The sequence below is a fragment of the Aquarana catesbeiana genome, linkage group LG07 (assembly GCF_042186555.1).
Source record: "Aquarana catesbeiana isolate 2022-GZ linkage group LG07, ASM4218655v1, whole genome shotgun sequence".
Lineage (NCBI taxonomy): Eukaryota > Metazoa > Chordata > Amphibia > Anura > Ranidae > Aquarana > Aquarana catesbeiana.
In genome coordinates, this window is record NC_133330.1 from 92,484,225 (window position 1) to 92,508,502 (window position 24,278).

General features: G+C 44.2%; 1 protein-coding gene across 1 annotated transcript in view; it reads left to right on the forward strand.

Annotated features, from left to right (window-relative positions):
- TMPRSS6 (transmembrane serine protease 6) overlaps nucleotides 1–24,278 on the forward strand; it is a 386,147-nt gene that overhangs the window by 269,228 nt on the left and 92,641 nt on the right. The window contains exons 14-15 of the mRNA XM_073592484.1: nucleotides 11,364–11,480; nucleotides 15,709–15,877. Of these exons, the coding sequence (XP_073448585.1) occupies nucleotides 11,364–11,480; nucleotides 15,709–15,877 (286 nt within the window). The remainder of the gene's footprint in view (nucleotides 1–11,363; nucleotides 11,481–15,708; nucleotides 15,878–24,278) is intronic.

Sequence of the window (24,278 nt, forward strand, 5' to 3'; positions counted from 1 at the left end):
TGAGTGGCCCTGCCAGAGCCCAGACTTGAACCCGATTGAGAATCTCTGGAGAGATCTGAAAATAGCTGTGCACCAACACTCCCATCCAACCTGATGGAGCTTGAGAAGTCCTGCAAAGCAGAATGGGAGAAACTGCCCAAAATTAGGTGAGCCAAGCTTGTAGTATCATACTCAAAAAGACTTGAGGCTGTAATTGTTGCTAAAGGTGTTTCAACAACATATTAAGCAAAGGCTGTGAAAACGAGCGGCGGCTGGTGCTCAAAATTTTGGGGACGGCACACTAACTAACACCTCCCCCCCACGCGTGCGGAAGACGTTTAGTGGTGATCACACAATGACTCCAAGCCCCCCACAGGAGACGATCAGCGGCAATCATCTGACCACCACCCCCCCGCGCATGTGGGGTAGGAACGGCGGCGATCACCCACCACCCCTTCTGGCCAATTGGCCAATCGGGGATCCTGATTGGCCAGGAAGAGAATGAGGAAGACATTTGCGAATATTATTTCGCTATTGTCACACAAATGGGTGTGCTCAGCACTAGGGACGAACACCCCCCGGTTCGGTTTGCAGAAGAACATGCGAACAGGCAAAAAATTTGTTTGAACACGCGAACACCGTTAAAGTCTATGGGACACGAACATGAAAAATCAAAAGTGCTAATTTTAAAGGCTTATATGCAAGTTATTGTCTTAAAAAGTGTTTGGGGACCTGGGTCCTGCCCCAGGGGACATGGATCAATGCAGAAAAAAGTTTCAAAAACGGCCGTTTTTTCGGGAGCAGTGATTTTAATAATGCTTAAAGTGAAACAATAAAAGTGAAACATTCCTTTAAATTTCGTACCTGGGGGGTATCTATAGTATGCCTGTAAAGTGGCGCATGTTTCCCGTGTTTAGAGCAGTCCGAGAGCAAAATGACATTTCTAAAGGAAAAAAGTCATTTAATAGTACTTGCGGCTATAATGAATTGTCGGTCCCGGCAATACACATAAAAGTTTATTGATAAAAACGCCATGGGATTCCCCCACAGGGGAACCTCAAACCAAAATTTAAAAAAAAATGCGTGGGGGTGCCCCCAAATTCGGCGAACAGGCGAACACCCGATGTTCGAGTCGAACTTACGTTCGACTCGAACATCGGGTTCATCCCTACTCAGCAACCCAAGCCCACCCTTTTTTTTAAGCCTCAGGCTCTAATCACTTGCTTTAAAAAAAAAACCATTGGAATCCATGCGTCCGGCACCCTGCATGTAAATTAGGGGGCCGTACGCATTGACGGGGGCCGGCGCCCCTTATGGAGCGGTTGCCACTGGTGAATACTTATCTACAGTTGATTTTTTTTGTTTTTGATTTTTAATAAATATACAAAGATTTCAAACAAACTTCTTTCAAATTGTCATGGGGTATAGTTTGTAGAATTTTAAGGAAAATAGTGAATTTAATCCATTTTGGAATAAGGCTGTAACATAACAAAATGTGGAAAAAATGAATACTTTCTGGATGCACTGTACAGGCAGTCCCCAGGTTACAAACAAGATAGAGTCTGTAGGTTTGTTTTTAAGTTGAATTTGTATGTAAGTCAGAACAGGTACTTTTTTAAGTGTGGCTTCAGCCCAAAAAATGTTTTTCAAAGTTTTTGGCTAGCATAGGGAAGGGTTAACACACCTGTAACATTTGTTTTGCTGTGTGTGCCCCTGTTCAGAAGATTTCACCTCACTTTCTGTCCCTGTGGCAATTGGATTTAGAAAATTTTTGGAAGTTGTGGAAACAAGAATTGGTGATAAAGCATCAGTGGAGGTACCTTTTTCCCATGATAGCTGTTACAGGAGTGAATTTCCCTTCCTAGGGGTAGATTTCCTCTCACTTCCTGTTGTCTCCCTCCGTTTGCAAGTAGGAGTCGTTTGTAAGTCGGATGTTTGTAAACCGAGGACCGCCTGTATATAGTTAGCATAGTGTGGTCTCCTGCTTAACGGGAAACTAAGGTAAAATACAGTAGTTTTCCTGCTTAAAGTAAACCATGGTGGGTTTTTCTTCCGTTCTTCTTCCCTAAAAAGTAAAAGCATGATGTGCTAGTATGCATCGCATACTAGCACATTATGTGACACTTACCTGCAAACGAAGCCTGCATCGCCCCCGCTGCAGGCCTCATCCATTTTCGCCCCTCTTCCTTTTGGGGGCACGGATTCTGGCTCTGTGACTGTCCGGAGTCATGTGACGTCACGGCACACGCTCCTTTAGAAACAGCACGGGCGGCTGTTCCTTCAGAGCACATGCGCCGATGACATAAATGCCGCACGTTTAGGAGATATTTACAGTACCTATAGGTAAGCCTTATTCTAGGCTTACCTATATGTACAACTTACACAGGGAGGTTTACAACCTCTTTCACAGGGAAACTGAATTGGCGTAGGGAGTCCTGTGTGTTTACCAAGTGTCACTGGATCTTGCGGTGACTCATCTGTATCTAGGCAGTTTTGGAAACTGTGGAGTGGACAGGAGTAACTCATGCAGGTCAGGGGCATGACTATGGATGCCATCCTAGCCAGTTGCACGCATAGGGCCCTGTGCATGCTCGGAGGGGGTATTTATATTCAGTGAGGAGACACAGGAAGTGGTCTTTGCCTGGAGAGGAGAGTCCAGCGAGGAGAGGGCGTCTTGCTCTCCTTAGTGCCTGCTGCCAGGCGGCCTCAGGCTGGAGAGCCGACCCATGTGTTCTGAAGAGCTGACTGAGGTGAGCCATGCCTAAGAGGATCTGTTTGCGACTCCTGTGAATACAGACCAAAGATCTAGGGGCCTGTTCTTTTGTGGGCTACCCCCTCTGTGCAAGGAAAGTCAGCTACTGGGAACAGCAGAAAGGGGACACTGGCTAGTGTACTGAAGAGCAATAGTCTGTCCTCCTCATAGAGGAATTGCTCAAGAGTGCATGTTGCTAAAGATAGGAATTCCACAGTCAAGTTGAAGGAGTTGTCCTCCTTGTAATCAGTTATATCTATATACCCTTTCCTATCCAAGTTCTCAAATAAAACATCAAAAACAACCAAAACCCCTAGACTGATTATTCAAGAAATGAGCCTAAGTGTGTGCCTGGCTGTGGGAAATACTGCATGCCTGGCTGAAGAGATAAAGCAAGACAGAAAAAGTATTCAAGGAGCTCTTACGGGAGTAGAGCTACATAACACATTACAATTACCGCCTGCAGTCCTTTCTAAAGATATCTCATGGAGATCTGTTTTAAGTACCAAAAACCCCTTCAAAAATGTAATTTATGAGCATAAAGGTTGTCCAAGAAATTACCAAAAAACTTAAGTCAATGGACTAAACTACTGAAACTTGTGATCTGCCAATTGCAACATTCATATCTTAATGTTCAATATTTTATGAAAGCTAAGAGAACCCCAAGATAAAAAAAAGCACACAAAAATGCGGAAAAACTTCAGTGCTTCTTCTCACAAAGAATGCAACATAATTGAAATTGGTATACTAGTGTAGCCACCTGTTCCTAAAAATGGGGCTATAGTGTAAATTTCCTTTTTGGCTGAGGTGTAAGCAGCTCAGATTTGATTGTATATTTGGTTCTGTTCTAAACTTGGCTGAGTTGTGCATTTCCCACTGTTGCCAGTAGGTGTCACTGGTACCACAGGACAGTGTGGGAATTAAAACTAGGTTGAGCTGTAATGAATATTCTTTTTCCGGAAACAGCCCAGTAGGAGGTTCCTGGCCACTCTGCATTCTGGGAAGGGGTATTTATTGGACAGATGCCATGTGCTCTCAGTTCAGTCGTTACCTCGGGGCCCTTCTGGCCAGAGGATGTGCTGCTGCATATCCTGCAGTAGGCCCAGAAGCCTGTCTGGGGCCTACTAATCCTAAGGTGGTCCTTAGGCTGTCTTGCCTATGTGGAAGAAGCCGAGCCAAGCTGAGGAGATCCAGGGGAGGCCCCTTGCTGGAGAGAGCCAGGATGAAGGCAGGTCTCTCAGAAGGGCCTGGTAACTCGTTTGGAGGACGCACCTACATCTAACTACCCTTACAGTACCGCCGGGTCAGCTTAAAGGTCCCAGTACTGTTAAGCTGTTCTACAATCCAATCAAGGTAACTAGCTCCTGGCTGCTAAGTCTGTGAGAGAGACTTATCCAAGAGTTCTAATGGCTGCTAAGTCTATTCAAGATCTTCTAAAAGAAAGCTGTTTTGTCCTTTGGATTTAAGGAGTCTGTAAGGGAGTCTGTAAGTGATCTGCTAAAAAGTGTATCTGAAACCTCCCCTAAACCTCTCTCCTACTACTTTTCTAAAGTTCTCATTAAAACATTGCAAAATACTTAAAGTGACTGGTGCCTAAAATCTGTTCTAAATTCCCATCATAGTCATAGACTCAGCTCTGGGGTAAATATAAGCTCGCTCCCTGGCTCTGGAGGTTCCCTTTTGCTCCTAGTAGACCCAGGGGGGCGCTACACTAGTATGAGTGAACAGTGCTTAACTACAGTATGCCACTTAGATTATACAGGTGATTAAGCTTTACAAAAAGTACCTATGTTTTCACCTTCCTTATTATCATATCCTGCTTGGTGTTCTCCAAATGTTCTAAAAAATGAAAGTTTGTATTATAAGTTTTGTGCACAGTAGTATAGAGGCCTTTAGACAGGGGAGGCCCGTCCATTAAGGGCACATGGGCGTTGGATACATGGATTCCAATGGGGGTGGGGTGTTTTTTTGAAGCACCGATTAGAGGCTCATAATAGGCTTCAAAATAGGGTGGGCTCGGGGATCAGAGAATGAGCTCTGAGCCCACCCAGGTGTGTTATAATAGCGAATTAATATTCCCTATTTTAACACCGCTCCTTCTCCCGGCCAATCAGGAAGTGGGTCATGAGACCCGTCACCCGATTGGCTGAAAGGACAGGCGATCCTTTTGGACACTAGGAGGAGGGGAGGAGTCGCACTGCCGCAGCTATGGAGGAAAGGACACAGGAGCCGATGCCTGCCACCGCTGCCCGTCGCCTATTGCCAGATGCCGATGCCCGCCACCTGCCACCTAGATCGGGAAAGGTGGGAACTGCTCTTAATGACATATGGTGGGCATTATTTAGCAATCTGTTCTTTGTTTAGTGCTTGGCAAAAATAAGTATTCCTGCAATTACTTCTTTGTGGTTTCAGAGTATCATGGGACATAATGGAAATAACCAAAAAGGAAGCTGATGCTAGAAGACAAGTATCATCCTAACCCGTTTCAATCAATCAGTGCAACATTATGGCACACTATGTATGGTAGACTTTATTTAAAGGATAAGTTTACCTTTGTAAAAAAAAAAAGTAATACATTTTATTAGGAGCCTGTAATCAGAAGATCATGGGTGCAAGCTCAGGCTCCTGCAGACTGCCAGTGCAGCTGTCTGCCCATACCTCATACGGGCAGGCAGTTACTAAATGACAGGAAGAATCAATAAACTAGCTAGAGCGCTCATGAGGGCCCTGGTAGTTCTTTGAGAACTACAATGGCTGACAATAGTTGCACTTCCCCAATGAACTCTGTGAATGAATGACACGACTTGATCGGCCAGCCCAGCATGGCTGCTTTTTTTTATTTTATAGTAACAGCGGGTGCGGGGAGAAGATCCCCGGCCTGCTTTCACAATGGGGGATTGGGGGGTGGTGGGCTGCTGCATTAGTAACATGTTACATGTTACACCCTGAATACAGGTGTAATGTGTTACATGTTATGAAAGGTGAACGTATCCTTTAATTTACTGGAATCTGGCCCCACCACTTGGTTGCATTTGCCCTCTGGGCCAAAGGTTCCCTTTCCCCTCTGCTATGTATTATTTATTCTTTTAACCACTTGACGACCGCCTCACGCTGATGTATGTCAGCAGAATGGCACGGGCAGGCAAAATCACGTACCTGGTACGTGATTGCCTTCCCGCGGGCGAGGCGGTGCCCGAGGCGGTCGTCTTTGGTCTGGGAGCAATCAGAGATGAGGGGAAGACCATCTGTTCGTGGCCCCCCCCTCGCGATCGCTCCCAGACAATGAGAATCATTCCTCTGCTGCTGTATGCTAAACAGCAGCAAAGGAAATGATGTCATCTCTCCTCGGCTCAGTATTTTCCATTCCGGCGCCGAGGAGAGAAGACTGTAATGTGAGTGCACAACACACACACACACACAGTAGAACATGCCAGGCACACATTACACCCCCCTTTACCCCCCGATCACCCCCCCCCCCCCCCCCCCCCCCTCACACTAACACCAAGCAGTTTTTTGTTTTTTTCTGATTACTGCATTGGTGTCAGTTTGTGACAGTTAGTGTGGTAGGACACTTTAGGTCTAGGATACCCCCCTAACCCCCCAATAAAGTTTTAACCCCTTGATCACCCCCCGTCGCCAGTGTCGCTAAGGGATCATTTTTCTGATCGCTGTATTAGTGTCGCTGGTGACGTTAGTTAGGGAAGTAAATATTTAGGTTCACCGTCAGCGTTTTCTAGCGACAGGGACCCCCATATACTATCTAATAAATGTTTTAACCCCTTGATTGCCCCCTAGTTAACCCTTTCACCACTGATCACCGTATAACCGTTACGGGTGACGCTGGTTAGTTCGTTTATTTTTTATAGTGTCAGGGCACCCGCCGTTTATTACCGAATAAAGGTTTAGCCCCCTGATCGCCCGGCGGTGATATGAGTCGCCCCAGGCAGCGTCAGATTGGCGCCAGTAGCGCTAACACCCACGCACGCAGCATACGCCTCCCTTGGTGGTATAGTATCTGAACGGATCAATATCTGATCCGATCAGATCTATACTAGCGTCTCCAGCAGTTTAGGGTTCCCAAAAACGCAGTGTTAGCGGGATCAGCCCAGATACCTGCTAGCACCTGCGTTTTGCCCCTCCGCCCAGCCCAGCCCAGCCCACCCAAGTGCAGTATCGATCAATCACTGTCACTTACAAAACACTAAATGCATAACTGCAGCCTTTGCAGAGTCAGGCCTGATCCCTGCGATCGCTAACAGTTTTTTTGGTAGCATTTTGGTGAACTGGCAAGCACCAGCCCCAGGCAGCGTCAGGTTAGCGCCAGTACCGCTAACACCCACGCATGCACCGTACACCTCCCTTAGTGGTATAGTATCTGATCGGATCAATATCTGATCCGATCAGATTTATACTAGCGTCCCCAGCAGTTTAGGGTTCCCAAAAACGCAGTGTTAGCGGGATCAGCCCAGATACCTGCTAGCACCTGCGTTTTGCCCCTCCGCCCGGCCCAGCCCAGCCCACCCAAGTGCAGTACCGATCGATCACTGTCACTTACAAAACACTAAACGCATAACTGCAGCGTTCGCAGAGTCAGGCCTGATCCCTGCGATCGCTAACAGTTTTTTTGGTAGCGTTTTGGTGAACTGGCAAGCACCAGCCCCAGGCAGCGTCAGGTTAGCGCCAGTACCGCTAACACCCACGCACGCAGCATATGCCTCCCTTGGTGGTATAGTATCTGAACGGATCAATATCTGATCCAATCAGATCTATACTAGCGTCCCCAGCAGTTTAGGGTTCCCAAAAATGCAGTGTTAGCGGGATCAGCCCAGATACCTGCTAGCACCTGCGTTTTGCCCCTCCGCCCGGCCCAGCCCAGCCCACCCAAGTGCAGTACCGATCGATCACTGTCACTTACAAAACACTAAACGCATAACTGCAGCATTCGCAGAGTCAGGCCTGATCCCTGCGATCGCTAACAGTTTTTTTGGTAGCGTTTTGGTGAACTGGCAAGCACCAGCGGCCTAGTACACCCCGGTCATAGTCAAACCAGCACTGCAGTAACACTTGGTGACGTGGCGAGTCCCATAAGTGCAGTTCAAGCTGGTGAGGTGGCAAGCACAAGTAGTGTCCCGCTGCCACCAAGAAGAAGACAAACACAGGCCTGTCGTGCCCATAATGTCCTTCCTGCTGCATTCGCCAATCCTAATTGGGAACCCACCGCTTCTGCAGCGCCCGTACTTCCCCCATTCACATCCCCAACCAAATGCAGTCGGCTGCATGAGAGGCATTTTCTTTATGTCCTCCCGAGTACCCCTACCCAACGAACCCCCCCCTAAAAAAGATGTCGTGTCTGCAGCAAGCGCGGATATAGGCGTGACACCCGTTATTATTGTCCCTCCTGTCCTGACAATCCTGGTCTTTGCATTGGTGAATGTTTTGAACGCTACCATTCACTAGTTGAGTATTAGCGTAGGGTACAGCATTGCACAGACTAGGCGCACTTTCACAGGGTCTCCGAAGATGCCATCGCATTTTGAGAGACCCGAACCTGGAACCGGTTACAGTTATAAAAGTTAGTTACAAAAAAAATTGTAAAAATAATAAAAAAAATATATAAAATTAAAAAAAATAGTTGTCGTTTTATTGTTCTCTCTCTCTATTCTCTCTCTATTGTTCTGCTCTTTTTTACTGTATTCTATTCTGCAATGTTTTATTGTTATTATGTTTTATCATGTTTGCTTTTCAGGTATGCAATTTTTTATACTTTACCGTTTACTGTGTTTTATTGTTAACCATTTTTTTGTCTTCAGGTACGCCATTCACGACTTTGAGTGGTTATACCAGAATGATGCCTGCAGGTTTAGGTATCATCTTGGTATCATTCTTTTCAGCCAGCGGTCAGCTTTCATGTAAAAGCAATCCTAGCGGCTAATTAGCCTCTAGACTGCTTTTACAAGCAGTGGGAGGGAATGCCCCCCCCCCGTCTTCCGTGTTTTTCTCTGGCTCTCCTGTCTCAACAGGGAACCTGAGAATGCAGCCGGTGATTCAGCCAGCTGACCATAGAGCTGATCAGAGACCAGAGAGGCTCCAAACATCTCTATGGCCTAAGAAACCGGAAGCTATGAGCATTTCATGACTTAGATTTCGCCGGATGTAAACAGCGCCATTGGGAAATTGGGAAAGCATTTTATCACACCGATCTTGGTGTGGTCAGATGTTTTGAGGGCAGAGGAGAGATCTAGGGTCTAATAGACCCCAATTTTTTCAAAAAAGTTTACCTGTCACTACCTATTGCTATCATAGGGGATATTTACATTCCCTGAGATAACAATAAAAATGATTAAAAAAAAAATGAAAGGAACAGTTTAAAAATAAGACAAAAAAGCAAAAAAATTATAAAGAAAAAAAAAAGCACCCCTGTCCCTCCCTGCTCTCGCACAAAGGCGAACGCAAGCGTCTGTCTGGCGTCAAATGTAAACAGCAATTGCACCATGCATGTGAAGTGTCACCGCGAACGTCAGATCGAGGGCAGTAATTCTAGCAGTAGACCTCCTCTGTAAATCTAAAGTGGTAACCTGTAAAGGCTTTTAAAGGCTTTTAAAAATGTATTTAGTTTGTCGCCACTGCACGTTTGTGCGCAATTTTAAAGCATGTCATGTTTGGTATCCATGTACTCGGCCTAAGATCATCTTTTTTATTTCATCAAACATTTGGGCAATATAGTGTGTTTTAGTGCATTAAAATTTAAAAAAGTGTGTTTTTTCCCCAAAAAATGCGTTTGAAAAATCGCTGCGCAAATACTGTGTGAAAAAAAAATGAAACACCCACCATTTTAATCTGTAGGGCATTTGCTTTAAAAAAATATATAATGTTTGGGGGTTCAAAGTAATTTTCTTGCAAAAAAAAAATATTTTTTTCATGTAAACAAAAAGTGTCAGAAAGGGCTTTGTCTTCAAGTGGTTAGAAGAGTAGGTGATGTGTGACATAAGCTTCTAAATGTTGTGCATAAAATGCCAGGACAGTTCAAAACCCCCCCAAATGACCCCATTTTGGAAAGTAGACACCCCAAGCTATTTGCTGAGAGTCATGTCGAGTCCATGGAATATTTTATATTGTGACACAAGTTGCGGGAAAGAGACAAATTTTTTTTTTTTTTTTGCACTGTTGTCACTAAATGATATATTGCTCAAACATTCCATGGGAATATGTGAAATTACACCCCAAAATACATTCTGTTGCATCTCTTGAGTACGGGGGTACCACATGTGTGAGACTTTTTGGGAGCCTAGCCGCATACGGGACCCCGAAAACCAAGCACTGCCTTCAGGCTTTCTAAGGGCGTAAATTTTTGATTTCACTCTTCACTGCCTGTCACAGTTTCGGAGGCCATGGAATGCCCAGGTGGCACAATCCCCCCCAAATGACCCCATTTTGGAAAGTAGACACCCCAAGCTATTTGCTGAGAGGTATAGTGAGTATTTTGCAGACCTCACTTTTTGTCACAAAGTTTTGAAAATTGAAAAAAGAAAAAAAAAAAGTTTTTTCTTGTCTTTCTTCATTTTCAAAAACAAATGAGAGCTGCAAAATACTCACCATGCCTCTCAGCAAATAGCTTGGGGAGTCTACTTTCCAAAATGGGGTCAGTTGGGGGGGTTTGTGCCATCTGGGCATTTTATGGCCTTCAAAACTGTGATAGGTAGTGAGGAGTGAAATAAAAAATATACGCCCTTAGAAATCCTGAAGGTGGTGATTGGATTTCGGGGCCCCGTACGCCGCTAGGCTCCCAAAAAGTCCCACACATGTGGTATCCCCGTACTCAGGAGAAGCAGCTGAATGTATTTTGGGGTGCAATTTCACATATGCCCATGGCCTGTGTGAGCAATATATCATTTAGTGACAACTTTTTGTAATTTTTTTTTTTTTGTCATTATTCAATTACTTGGGACAAAAAAAATAAATATTCAATGGGCTCAACATGCCTCTCAGCAATTTCCTTGGGGTGTCTACTTTCCAAAATGGGGTCATTTTGGAGGGTTTTGTACTGCCCTGCCATTTTAGCACCTCAAGAAATGACATAGGCAGTCATAAACTAAAAGCTGTGTAAATTCCAGAAAATGTACCCTAGTTTGTAGACGCTATAACTTTTGCGCAAACCAATAAATATACGCTTATTGACATTTTTTTTACCAAAGACATGTGGCCGAATACATTTTGGCCTAAATGTATGACTAAAATTGAGTTTATTGGATTTTTTTTATAACAAAAAGTAGAAAATATCATTTTTTTTCAAAATTTTCGGTCTTTTTCCGTTTATAGCGCAAAAAATAAAAACCGCAGAGGTGATCAAATACCATCAAAAGAAAGCTCTATTTGTGGGAAGAAATTTTGTTTGGGTACAGCACTGCATGACCGCGCAATCATCAGTTAAAGCAGCGCAGTGCCAAATTGTAAAAAGACCTCTGGTCTTTAGGCAGCCAAATGGTCCGGGGCTGAAGTGGTTAAAAGTACTTACTAAAGTTATTGAAACAGTTTTGATTGGATTTCCACTGTAAATTTAGTAGAAAGTACACATAACCCTTCTTTTGAATAAAGCAACATATTGTTTAACCATTTATTGTTTTCACCCATATAGCTGTTCCCTGTGGTGCCTTCAACTATAAATGTGCAGACGGGACCTGTGTGAAGAAGATTAACCCTGAGTGTGACTCGGTTAGGGACTGTCGTGATGGTTCTGATGAAAAGAATTGCAGTAAGAAGTGTGTCTGTCTCTAAAATTATGTAATATCTTGGATCGAACATGTAACGCCACGCTGGTAGGAGCCACTCGAAGATGCTTTTCCTCTGAATCTGCCCTGACCTTGCAAGCTCCCCATCCCTTCTGACACTCTACGTTCAGATGTTGTTTAGATAACCAGAGTTCAATAAACCGATCACCAATAATACCTATCACAGAGTAAATGGCAATAGACAAAAAATGTGGTTACCACAATTGTTTCAAATATTTTAGTAAATATTTTAAGTAGCACAAATTAATATTTAGGGGGTTACAAATGGGTTTGCAACAATATATACATTCAAGAAGGAATCAGCAAAGGTAACCCAAACCAGATAGCAATAAATATTTGGTTATAAGTAACACCAGCAATCTCTAATTACCCAGTAGATGTCAGTGATGTTTAAAGAGGGTGCAACACCGTTTGTGGGGGAAAAAGGCCTAGTAAAGCATCCAACTCCCCAGCAGCCACTGGCACAAGGCAAAGGAACCAGGTGAATGACCTTTATATACCATGTGTGTAAGTGTGTATGTATGTATGATATATATATATATATATATATACACACACACAATATTTTACAAAAGTGAGTACACCCCTCACATTTTTGTAAATATTTTATTATATCTTTTCATGTGACAAACACTGAAGAAATGACACTTTGCTACAATGTAAAGTAGTGAGTGTACAGCTTGTATAACAGTGTAAATTTGCTGTCCCTTCAAAATAACTCAACACACAGCCATTAATGTCTAAACCGCTGGCAACAGTACACCCCTAAGTGAAAATGCACCTTTGTCCTCTTTCCTCCTCATTTGTCCCTCATTTTGGTCTGATCTATATACTGTAGTTGTATATAAAACACACTATTTATCTTTTAAAAAAGTGTTTCCCAGTGCTAAACCTTTCAATCCAATTTCTAATTTGCTGCATTTGTAGATTTCAAAAGCAAATATATAGGAATAGTAGTGGCAAATTAAAGCTCTTGTGGGTTTAACTAATATATATATTTTTTTATAATTCCCCTTTAACCTCCCTGGCAGTATGATTATTTCAGATTTTTGCGTCTCTAAGCGGTACAATTATTTTGCATAGAAATTTGGTGTTTTATATTGTAGGCCTTTAATTCTTAGCAATAACACGCTTATATCTGTCAAAACAAAAGTCTAGTAGATATCCCGGGTGTGATGAAGTTTGAAACATAAAATCATAAATTATAATATAATAAATAAATATAAATAATTATAAAAAATAATAATATAATAATAATAAAATACATTTCTCCACGATTCACTAGCGCTCAATTCTGCAAGTGTTCTAATTTACTATCGCTGTTTTCTAGCTGGTCTAAAGCCACATTTGACGTAAAGGGACACTTTTTGGTTGCTATGGACAATCTCCAGTTTCCAGGCAGAAAGAACAGTATATATCATATAAAACTGCATGCAGGGCATTGGACAAAGCACTGGGGACAAAAGGGATGTGAAATAATTTCATACAGTACTGTAATTTGTAAGATTACAGTACTGTATGTGTTATGAATTTTCACTTTTTTGACTTTGCCGCCAGGCTCCGCGATGCTCGCAGGGAACGGAGCCCAGCACAGCTAGGCTTCGGGAGGAGGACAGAGCCTGCGGACACAGCGGGGGGACATTGCAGGATCCTGGGGACAAGGTAAGTATACCACACCAGGATTCTGAGATGTAATCCTGAGTGTGGCTCGGGGTTACCACTAATGGTGCTGAAATTTAACCCCGAGCCACACTCGGGAATACCGCCAGGGAGGCTACGGGGCATGGCAGGGGGTGTGTCCTAAACCTACATACTTTTGCTAATAGGTGTCCCTTGTTCCCATCTCAAAAAGTTGGGAGGTATGTGTTAGGAGAGGGAAGTTAACACTTGTAAGAGTAGTTAGGGTTTTCCCAAAGTTCCACTTTAATATTGAATGAATGAAAATTCCATTATCAAAGTCCAAAGTGGAAGGAAAAATTGGTAGTTAGTAGCGGGAAAAATGACCTTCACATGGTTGGTAAATGGTTAAAAGAATGCACTGCACCTGTGGTTAACGGAAATTATACTAGAACTAGACGAGGGTGCGCTTCCCTATGCACCAAAAGGCCACTTAACTAAAACTTAACCTTTATTGTAAATCATAAAAAATATGTAAATTACCATATTAGGTATATCTATAGGATGAGGTGAATGCCATTATATATAAAAATCAACTTTCTGTCTCCATGTGGTAATATTAACATCTACCAAGTTTAAATGGTGAAAACTCCTCTTGAATTTATATATGTATAGACAATATGTGGAAATTATACAGCACTCTTCCCACTGGCAGCCAATATGACTTTTCCATTATAGAGTCCACCTATATGATGGACATTCTTCCTCCCAGAGACCTTATATTGGTGGTCAAATGGTTTAACTTTACAATGGTAGTCATCAAGGTAAAGAATTCCACTTATATTGGTGGGGGGGCAGAAAAATTAGCTTTACATCGGTGATCAGTGGAAGAACGAGTGCCCCTTCAATTGTTAGTGAGCAGAAAAATGTTCCTTACATTGGAGGTCAGTGGGAGAACGAATGTCCCTTTTATTGTTTATCAGTGGGAAGAGGAGTTCCCTTTCCATTTGTCATCTTTGGAAAAATTACATCTTGCTTCTCCTAATAACCAATGTCAGTGGTATTCTCCCTCCCAGAGATCACTGACGCAGGGGGCATTTTTCCACTTATAGGCCTAACCCCGGCGGTCAACGGAAATTAAGCATTAGCATTCTTCTCCCCATTGGTAGGCAATGGGAGAAGAATGTTGCTTACATTGATGCTCAGTGGGAAAAAACATGCTTCTTACATTTGTGGGCTGTAAAAAAGAATGATTCTAAAATTGGGAATCAGCTGGACAAGTTTCCCTGACATTGGTGGTCTGTTGGAAAATGCCCTCGTAATTATATGGATGAAGAACATCCCTTCCAATTGTGGACAGGGGGAGAAAGAACATGCCATTCCTCACATTGGTGGTCAGTGGAAGAAATAACATCCCTCGCATTGGTGGTCACTGGAAGAAAAAATGCCCATTACATGGTGGCCTGTGGAAAAATGCAAGTAGGTAGCAAATTATAGAACAATTCAGCATTCTGACCACCAATGTAATGAGTCATGTTTATTATCGCTTACCACAAATGTAAGAGGCTTTCTTCCCACTAACAAATAATGTTAGGGGCATTCAAAATTTCCCTTACACTGATGGTCATTGAAAAAAGAATGCCCTTTGCATTGGTAGTCAGTGGAACAATACTCCTTACATTGTTGGTCAGTGGGATACATGCCCCTTACATTGGTGGTCGGTAGAAGAAAGAATGTCCTTTACATTGGTAGTCAGTGGACAAAAAAAATCTTTCTTAAATTGGTGGTCATTAAAAGAAAGCATGCCTTTTACATTGATAGTCTGTAGGAAAAAAAATCTCCTTACATTGATGGTCAGTGGGCAAAAGAGTGCTTCTTACATTCATGGTCAGTGGAAGAAAGAATGCCCTTTACATTGGTGGTCGGTGAAAAAAGAATGTCCCTTATATTGGTGGCCAGTGGTAAAATGCAAATGGGCAGCAAAAATATCATTGGTGCCAGTGTTTGCACCTCTATCTACCTACCAGCAAGAACAGCAGGCTTCCATCTTCTTCATGGTCTTGTTGCTGTGGACTCTGTTAAATGACATTGGTTCCAGAATGAAATATTAATCTGTTGGGTGAAATAGCAGTGCCTGCACTCATACTATAATACTCTGACACTAACTGTATGTTGGGTAGAGCACTGGAGGTACATCTCTGGTACAGGTAGTGCTGCTGGTTGGCCATATTGTATACAGTAGCTGAGCTCGGATGTGAAAACTATTTTAGAAGGTACAGTAGTGTAATTTCTGCATCAAATCTTGAATTCAATTTTAGAACCGGCCATGTTGTCCTTTAGCAACACTCACAGGCAGGACTTGGAGTCTTCCTACATTATTCCACTAAATCAAATAGTTAATATTAAGTTAAACTGTAAAAAAAAGTATTTGTTTTGGTTGCTAGTGCTATATGGTCTAACTTATTAAAACATAAATTATCTCTTTGTCAACTCTTTCACCCTTTCATACCCCCTCACAATAATTTTTTTTTTTATTGTTGATATTAATAAAACTTGTCCTTATTTCTCACAAAGATTGTGGTGTTCAAGGACATCAAAATCGCATTGCTGGAGGAACCCAGGCTCTAGAAGGAGAATGGCCTTGGCAAGCCAGTTTACAGATGCATGGACAACACACATGTGGCGGGACCTTGGTGGCTGATAAGTGGATTCTGACTGCGGCTCACTGCTTTGTGAAGAATGGGTAATGATAAATGGGGCAGGGTGATTAATGCATCAAAGCTCTTTTTTTTGCAGAGACGGCAGGACAAGACATAAATTTTAACAATACAAATGTAGAAACCAATAGTGAAATAATGAGGAAGGTATGCACAAGGTTATAAATCTGACCTCTAAACATTGAGCTCAAAATATGTGTAGCACTGTCCATCACAGGGGTCCCATTAGAAGAATGTTCAATGATGTCTACACCAATCGTCTGAAAAAAAAAAATTTTGACTCTCAATCCTGAGAGTCCATACCTGAATCCCAAACTTGGATGGGGAAGGGAAGAAGGGTAAAGTAACAACAAAATGTAGACTTAACTTTAACACACATTAAGAAGAATTACAGCAACATAATTCCCAACATCTAACTCTCTATCTAAGCCACCCACTCTCTAGCAGCTTGACAGAAGATCCAGTTGAACCTGAAACAAAACACATAGAAGAACCAACATACACGCATCATTATACAATGTAGGAAGCAAAGCCTCATCTCCTAAAAGATGAAACTCTCTTTCCCCCTTTTTTTTTGTATGTAATAACTAAATGTAAAAGTTCAACCTTTGTTGTGCAAACTTCTACCACCTAGTGGCAGAAGGCATTGTGACACAAGTCCTTGATGCAAGTACTGGAGTAGGTAGAAGATCTTGACTCAAAGTTCTCTATTAACTAACACTACCTAACTATATACCCCACAGTCCTTGTAGCATAAAGGTTTCCCTTTTTGTTTTTTTTCAAAATGACATCAAACAGGACAGTCACTGTAACTGATCACCAGTAAAAGTGGGGATTGGGCAAAGTCAAGGCTTTTCCTTGTGTATCCACGGTAGTGACAAAGTACACAACATTATCTTTGCCAGGCCGACAGATGATCACTTTATCAGCATAAATGTGTCTTCCATAGCTCCAATGCAAAAGGCATCCATTGAAACGATCATCCATGGTGGAAGAATAACCTGTTTTCCTGAAAGGTTTTGGTACCTTTAAATAGTCCCAAACAGCATCACTGTGCCACTTCTCCCAGTTGCACTCAATTTCCTGCATGATCTCTTTGGGAACATAAGGAAATTCCAGTCCATATTCTGTGGCCACCCTTTCATTGAGTAGTTTTTGAGATCGGGCTAGCTTTGGCAAAGCTCTGTTACTTCCCAGTCCAGGGGGTACACATGAGGTTGGCGATTTGCACACCATAGCATTTGTAGACAGCTTTTTAGACCCAAATGAACTGATACCTCTGGCCAGAACTTCATTAGTAACAACGGGAGTTTCCACACTGGGTGATGTCTTTCCCGAGTCTATGGCTACCTAGTCGGAAAAAGCAAAAGCCGAGGTGACATCATCGCTATTCGCCCACAACATTTCCTGAGACAAAGTTTCAAATAGGTCATCATCCCCTGAAACGTCTGACAGGGAATCCAACTCAGAGTCCTGTAACTCCTCTGCGGGCACATATTTACATACAGTCCCCACTGGTATACATTCCCCAGATTTCTCACCCGTTCCCGGAATGGTCTTCGGATCTGGTTCTGGTGATCTTTGGGGTATGCCTCGACCGTGGCCGCAGGAGGCTTTTACATATCCCACCTTCCTTTGGGCAGATACAACAGGGTTTGTAGAAGTGAAAGTAGCAGCAGTGACGATGTTCGCTGGTGATTCTGTGATGGCAGTAACAACGCCATCTCCCTCCGGAGTACTCGTTGTAGCCGATGTGGTAAGCGTAGGCCTCACCATAGGAGCAAACGTAGCGGTCTCCTCAGTAGTGATGCCCGTGGCCCAGTCCATCCGGTAGGCACGAGGTGGCATGGTGGGTTGTTCTACGGCGAACAGGTACTCCCCGCAGTGTAGGCACCAGATAAATGGATGGGGAGTTACAACCTGTCCCTCACACCTGTTGCACAGCATACCCAAGGCCTCGACATCTCCTGTCGTGTATAGTATGAAACGCCCATGCGGTTTCAGGCGAATACCGGTGTCCGTCAGCAAAGTTCCATACAGCCTGACATTTGGAACATGGCTGTAAAATCAGATCATTCTCTCTGAATGTTTGGACACACACGGTGTCTCACGCAGCAAGCAGGTGGGAGAACTCCTCCCACTGGTTCCTTTAGTCACCACATGTAGCACTGATCCCTGAAGAAGCTGTTGGTTTAAATTGGGCTGACCGTTACCTCACCGTTCCACCGTATCCGTCACAGGGGTCACATTAGAAGAATGTTCAATGATGTCTACACCAAACACTCAGTTTCTTTTTCTCCAATTCTTTTATTTAACAAAGTCAGATAGAGGGATGGAGGGTTAAGGGAGATTCAGGTACCTGGTATTGCGGATCAGGGTATTTCTTCAATCCAGAGGACAAACGGTTTCCACAACTGGATATAGCAATCACCGGATAGGCCTCTCTCACTGACCTAGCAGCCGATGCGATTGTCAGGTCTCTCACTTACTAGACCGGTGAGTCCGCTTGGGCAGAGGGTAGGCTCCCTTACGTATCCGACTCTGGACCCCTGATAGAGTAGACAGGGAGCCCACGAGTGTGGAATGGTATGAGAGCCTGGTGCAGGGATCCGGATGCCGGAAGAGAAGCGGTCCTTCAAACAGTAGGTAGTAGTCAGGAACACCGGAAACAGATGCTGAGCAGGAGCTGTTTAGACTGGTCACACACAGGCAGAGGTCGGCAACGGGCAGGTTGCAGAGGTACAAGAGGAGCAGGCAGGAGCGGGGTCAAACAAGCCGGGGTCGGTTCAGGCAGCAGTCAGGAAGGTCCAATAGGCAAGCCGGGTCGTAACAGATCAGAACTTCAGGAATACGGAACACAGAGAGAGTAACGGAACTTTGCACAGGAGCTGTTGATCAGGCAGCACTGAGCAGAGATTGCAGCAAGCCTAAATAGGCTGATTGGCGCCAAACGCTGCGCACGTGCGCGCGCCGACGCGCACAGACGCCCACACACCTGCACGCGCCCGAGCGTGCCCCCGGACACCGGCGCGCACACCAGCACCACTAGGCACACACATCCCAATGCCCATAGGCGGACGCGCGCGCGTGCGGGCACCACCGCGCACACCATGGCCAGCTGGATCAGACACACCAGTGCATCCAGAGGCACGCGCCCCAGCACGCACAGGAACGCGTGCACCAACGCGACCCGGCGCCCAACCAGGTAACCTCTCTGACAGTGTCCCCTCCTCAAGGGCAGACTCCGGATGCCCAGCTGGGCCAACTTGGAGGCATGCGAATCCTTGAATGCTTGCAAGAGTTCTCTGGCATGCAAGTTATTTTCTGGCTCCCACGAGTTGTCTTCAGGCCCATACCCTTTCCACTTAATGAGGTATTGGGTTTGATTGCGCCTCCTTCTGCAATCTAAAATTGCTTCTACTTCATACTCCTCCTCGCTGTTAACTAGAATAGGCTTGGGTAGACCAACACTACGGCCAACAAACGAATTGGGAGTAACTGGTTTCAAGAGAGACACGTGGAAGACTGGGTGTACCTTCAGAGAATTAGGCAGGTCAAGTTCGTAGGCCACGTTGTTAATTTTCCCCCTTACCAAGAAGTGACCCAAGAACTTAGGGCCTAGTTTCTTAGACGGACAGGCTAACTTCAGATTAGCGGTGGACAACCATACTGGGTTACCTGGTTCCAAGACAAGCTCTCCACGCCTCTTCCTGTCAAACATCCTCTTGTAGTATTCTTGGGCCTTGGCCATGGTATCCTGTAGTAGCTTGTTGTTTGCTGAAAAGAAATCCAAGGTTTTGGATACTGCAGGAACAGAGCACTCGGGTATTGACCCAGGCAGAAAGGACGAATGGAAGCCATAGTTGGCATAGAATGGTGTCTGGTTGGTAGCTGAGTGTAAAGAATTGTTATATGAGAACTCCGCGATAGGGAGCAAGGAAGCCATATCGTCCTGGGAGAATGCAGAGAAACAGCGGAGATATTGCTCCAGAGTTTGATTCGTCCTTTCAGTTTGCCCATTAGACTGAGGATGGTAGGCCGAGGAGAATGCCAATTTGATTTCCAAGGAGCCGCAGAGGGATTTCCAGAATCTGGAGGTGAACTGGACACCTCGATCAGAAACTATGTTCATTGAAATTCCATGTAATCTAATAATTTCTTTAATAAAGATTCTAGCTGTATTCATAGCCGAGGGGGTACTTTTCATGGGAAGGAAATGGGCCATCTTAGACAGTCTATCTACCACAACAAAGATGGAGGAGAAGCCTTCTGATGGTCCATTGAAATCATGCTCCACGGCCTCTCTGGGACTGGTAAAGGTTTTAATAGACCCCAAGCCCTCGCCCGGCTGTTCTTTCTTCTGGCGCAGGTATTACAAGAGTCAACGTACTCCTTACAATCCTTAATAAGGTGAGGCCACCAGAAGGTACGTTGTACTAGGTCGATTGTTTTTCGTGCACCAAAGTGTCCGGCCAACTTATGGTCATGGCAAAGTTCTAACACCTGTACCTTTAGCTCCTCAGTGACCACAATTTTGTTTTCACGCCAAAACAGCCCGTCCTTGGCGCAAGCCTCAGCAGGTGGGGTCATCCCCATAGAGGCCCGTCTAATTTGAGAAACAAGATCTTCTTGAAGCAGCAGGAAATTTCCAGAAGGGAGGATAGTGTCTGGAGGCAGGGCTTTTTCTGAGTCGTGGAACATGCGAGAGAGTGCGTCAGACTTGACATTCTTGGATCCGGGTCTGTAGGTAATGTGGAACTGGAATCGGGAAAAAAAGTACCCATCTGGCCTGCCGCGGTTTTAGTCTCTTGGCCGTTCTTAGGTATTCTTATGGTCCGTGTAGACCAGAATGGGGTGAGCAGCACCCTCCAGAAGCGCCACTCCTCTAACGCTACCTTAATGGCCAGGAGCTCCCGATCCCCCACATCATAATTCCTCTCTGAAGGTGAAAGTTTACGTGAGAAAAACCCTACAGGATACAGTAGGGCTTTGGCGCCTTGCCTTTGCGAGAGCACAGCTCCTACCGCAATTTCAGATGCGTCAACTTTTAATACGAAAGGTAGGGCTGGATTGGGATGCTTAAGAATGGTGGTCGAGGTAAACAGAGCCTTGAGTTCTTCAAAGGCCAACTGTGTCTTAGGAGTCCAGCAAAACCGGGTTCCTTGTCTGATGATTATAATAATAGAAACCGCGCTAAATAAAATTAAATTAAAAGGAAGTAAGTGTACATCAAATTAATGAGTCCATCAAAAACATCAGAACAGTGTCAATTGACATCCGGCAGGAGATCACCATAGGACACAAATCTTCATCCCCAGCAAAAAAGTGACATCATACTCAAAATCACCGTAGAAAATAGTGTTGGAGATAGGACAGTCCTTCACCTTCAAAACAACTGCCTCTTACCAGCTCCCTTGATCTGTGGTCAGGAGATCAAATACGCCTTTTGGCTTATAACGCCCATAGAATGTACCTGGCTGCAGTTGCAGTTATGACCCCATTATTTTTAGCCAGCGATGCTCTTTCATGTAAAAGCAATCCTAGCAGCTAAATAGCCACTGGATTGCTTTTACATGTGGTGGAAGGGGTCCCCCACCTCATCCAGCCACCTTTCCAGGCTCTCCCATTCTACCAGGGAGCCCGGGACTGAAGCCGTAGAGCCATAGAGATGGCCAAGAACTGGAACCTTCCTGATCATCTCTATGGTCTAAGGCTTGATTCACACGAATGCGTTTTTTGATGCATTTTGCAGAAATGCAGGGAAATTTTTTAACATGGGTTCCTATGGAACATGTTCACATCAATGCATTTTTGTTCCTCTGCGTTTTTGGAAAGGTGCGGGGACTTTTTTCCCGCAAAGTGCAGCATTTTGCATGTAATAGACTTCAACAGACCCGCATCCAAAACGCAGGCACTGCGTGTTTACCGCGATTTTAGTGCGATTTTGCCACGATTTGCACTTTGCAATTTGTGTTTTTTTTTTTTTTTATCTGTACATTCACTGTATATAACTGGTTGCTAAGGAGGGGGCCGGGAAGCCGGCCACCGTGTCCTTAACAATCGATGAGTCATCAGCTGTCAGCGGGCTTCCCCGCTGAATGTAAAAAAAAATGAATCTGTAAGCCCCCTTTAACAAGGGGGTCCCCAGATCCCGACCTCCCCCCCTATGTGAATGATGAGTATGGGGTACATTGTACCCCTATCCATTCACTAAAAAAAAGTAGTGTAGTGTAAAAAATAGAGTAGACAGTTTTCGACAAGTCTTTTTAAAAAAAAAAACAAAACGCAAATCGCAGCAAAATCGTGGTAAAAATGCGTGTCCAAAAACGTGGCAAGCACCACAAAAAAGCACTGCAGAAACACTCAAAAGCAACATGCATAGATGTGAATCGAGCGTTTTTTTGCATTTTGCAGATTTGCACTACAATCCATTTAACATGGTTTCCTATGGAACAGGTTCTGTAGTGCAAATCTACAAAATGCAAAAAACACTAAAAATGCATAGATGTGAATCAGGCCTAAGACAGTGATTCTCAACCTCAGTCCTCAAGTACCCCCAACAGGCCATGCTTGCAGGTTTTCCTTTATCTTGCACAGGTGCTTTAAATCAGAGTCAATGACTTGGTATTTTGGACAGCTATTTCATCTAAGGCCCCTTTCACACAGGACGGATCCGTGTTGATCCGCCCCGTGTTTATCCGCTGCTCAGCAGGGATCGCTCCGCTTTCCCCAGCTGAGCAGGCAGATGACAGGGCGGGACCCGCACACTGTGCAGGGACCGCCCTGTCAGATCTCCGCTCTCCCCTATGGGGGATCGGAGGAACACGGACCGTCTGTCCTTGTTCCTCCGATCCGCTCTGCAGACGGATAGAAAAATAGGATTTTCTTCCGTCCGCAGAATCGGACGAGAGCGGAGGCGGACGACATCGGGTGTTAGCGGATGTACATCCGCTGACACCCGCTATCCCATAGGGATGCATGTATGTCCGTATTTCATCCGAAAACGGATGGATGAAATACAGACATACTGTCCGCATGTGTGAAAGGGGCCTAAGAGAAATTCCCAAAACATGCCCTGTTGGGGATACTTGAGGACTGAAGTTGAGAACCACTGGTCTAAGAAACCAGAAGCAACAAAGATTTTGCAACGTACGGTTTTGCTCAGATGTAAACAAGCCATTACTGGCTTGTGAAAGCATCTAATCAAGCCAATCTCAGTTTGATCAGTTGCTTTAAAAAGCAGATGGAAGATCGGGGGTCTAAAAGGCTCCAGATGTCTCAGTAAAGAGAACCTGTCACTACCCCAGCTAAGAGATGTTGTGCATACCTTTGATTAAAAAAAAAAAGAGTGATAAAAGTGATTACAAAAAGATTAGTATAAAAATAAAATAAATAATAATAAAAAAATTTAACCCACCACCCACCACATGGTCATGTGCAAAAGCGAAAGCATATGTAGGTCCCGCATACATATGTAAACAGTGTTTGCCCCACACATGTTACATAGTTACATAGTAGGTGAGGTTGAAAAAAGACACAAGTCCATCAAATCCAACCTATGTGTGTGATTATATGTCAGTATTACATTGTATATACCTGTATGTTTTGGTCATTCAGGTGCTTGTCTAATAGTTTTTTTAAACTATTGATGCCCCCCCCCCCCCCCCCCCGCTGAAACCACCGCCTGTGGAAGGGAATTCCACATCCTTGCCGCTCTTAAAGTAAAGAACCCTCTACGTAGTTTAAGGTTAAACCTCTTTTCTTCTAATTTTAGTGAGTGGCCACATGTCTTATTAAACTCCCTTCTGCAAAAAAAGTTTTATCCCTATTGTGGGGTCACCAGTACAGTATTTGTAAATTGAAATCATATCCCCTCTCAAGCGTCTCTTCTCCAGAAAGAATAAGTTCAGTGCTCACAACCTTTCTTCATAACTAATATCCTCCAGACCCTTTATTAGCTTTGTTGCCCTTCTTTGTACTCGCTCCATTTCCAGTGGGGACTGGTGCCCTGAACTGGACAGCATACTCCAGGTGAGGCGGGACCAGAGTCTTGTAGAGTGGGAGTATTATCGTTTTATCCCTGGAGTTGATCCCCTTTTTAATGCATGCCAATATTCTGTTTGTTTTGTTAGCAGCAGCATGGTATTGCATGCCATTGCTGAGCCTATCATCTACTAGGACCCCCAGGTCCTTTTCCATTCTAGATTCCCCCAGAGGTTTACCCCCTAGTGAGTAGATTGCATTCATATTTTTGCCACCCAAATGCACTATTTTAATTTTTTCTACATTAAACCTCATTTGCCATGTAGTTGCCCACCCTATTAATTTGTTCAGATCTTCTTGCAAGGTTTCCACATCCTGCGGAGAAATTATTGCCCTGCCTAGCTTAGTGTCGTCCGCAAATACAGAGATTGAGCTGTTTACCCC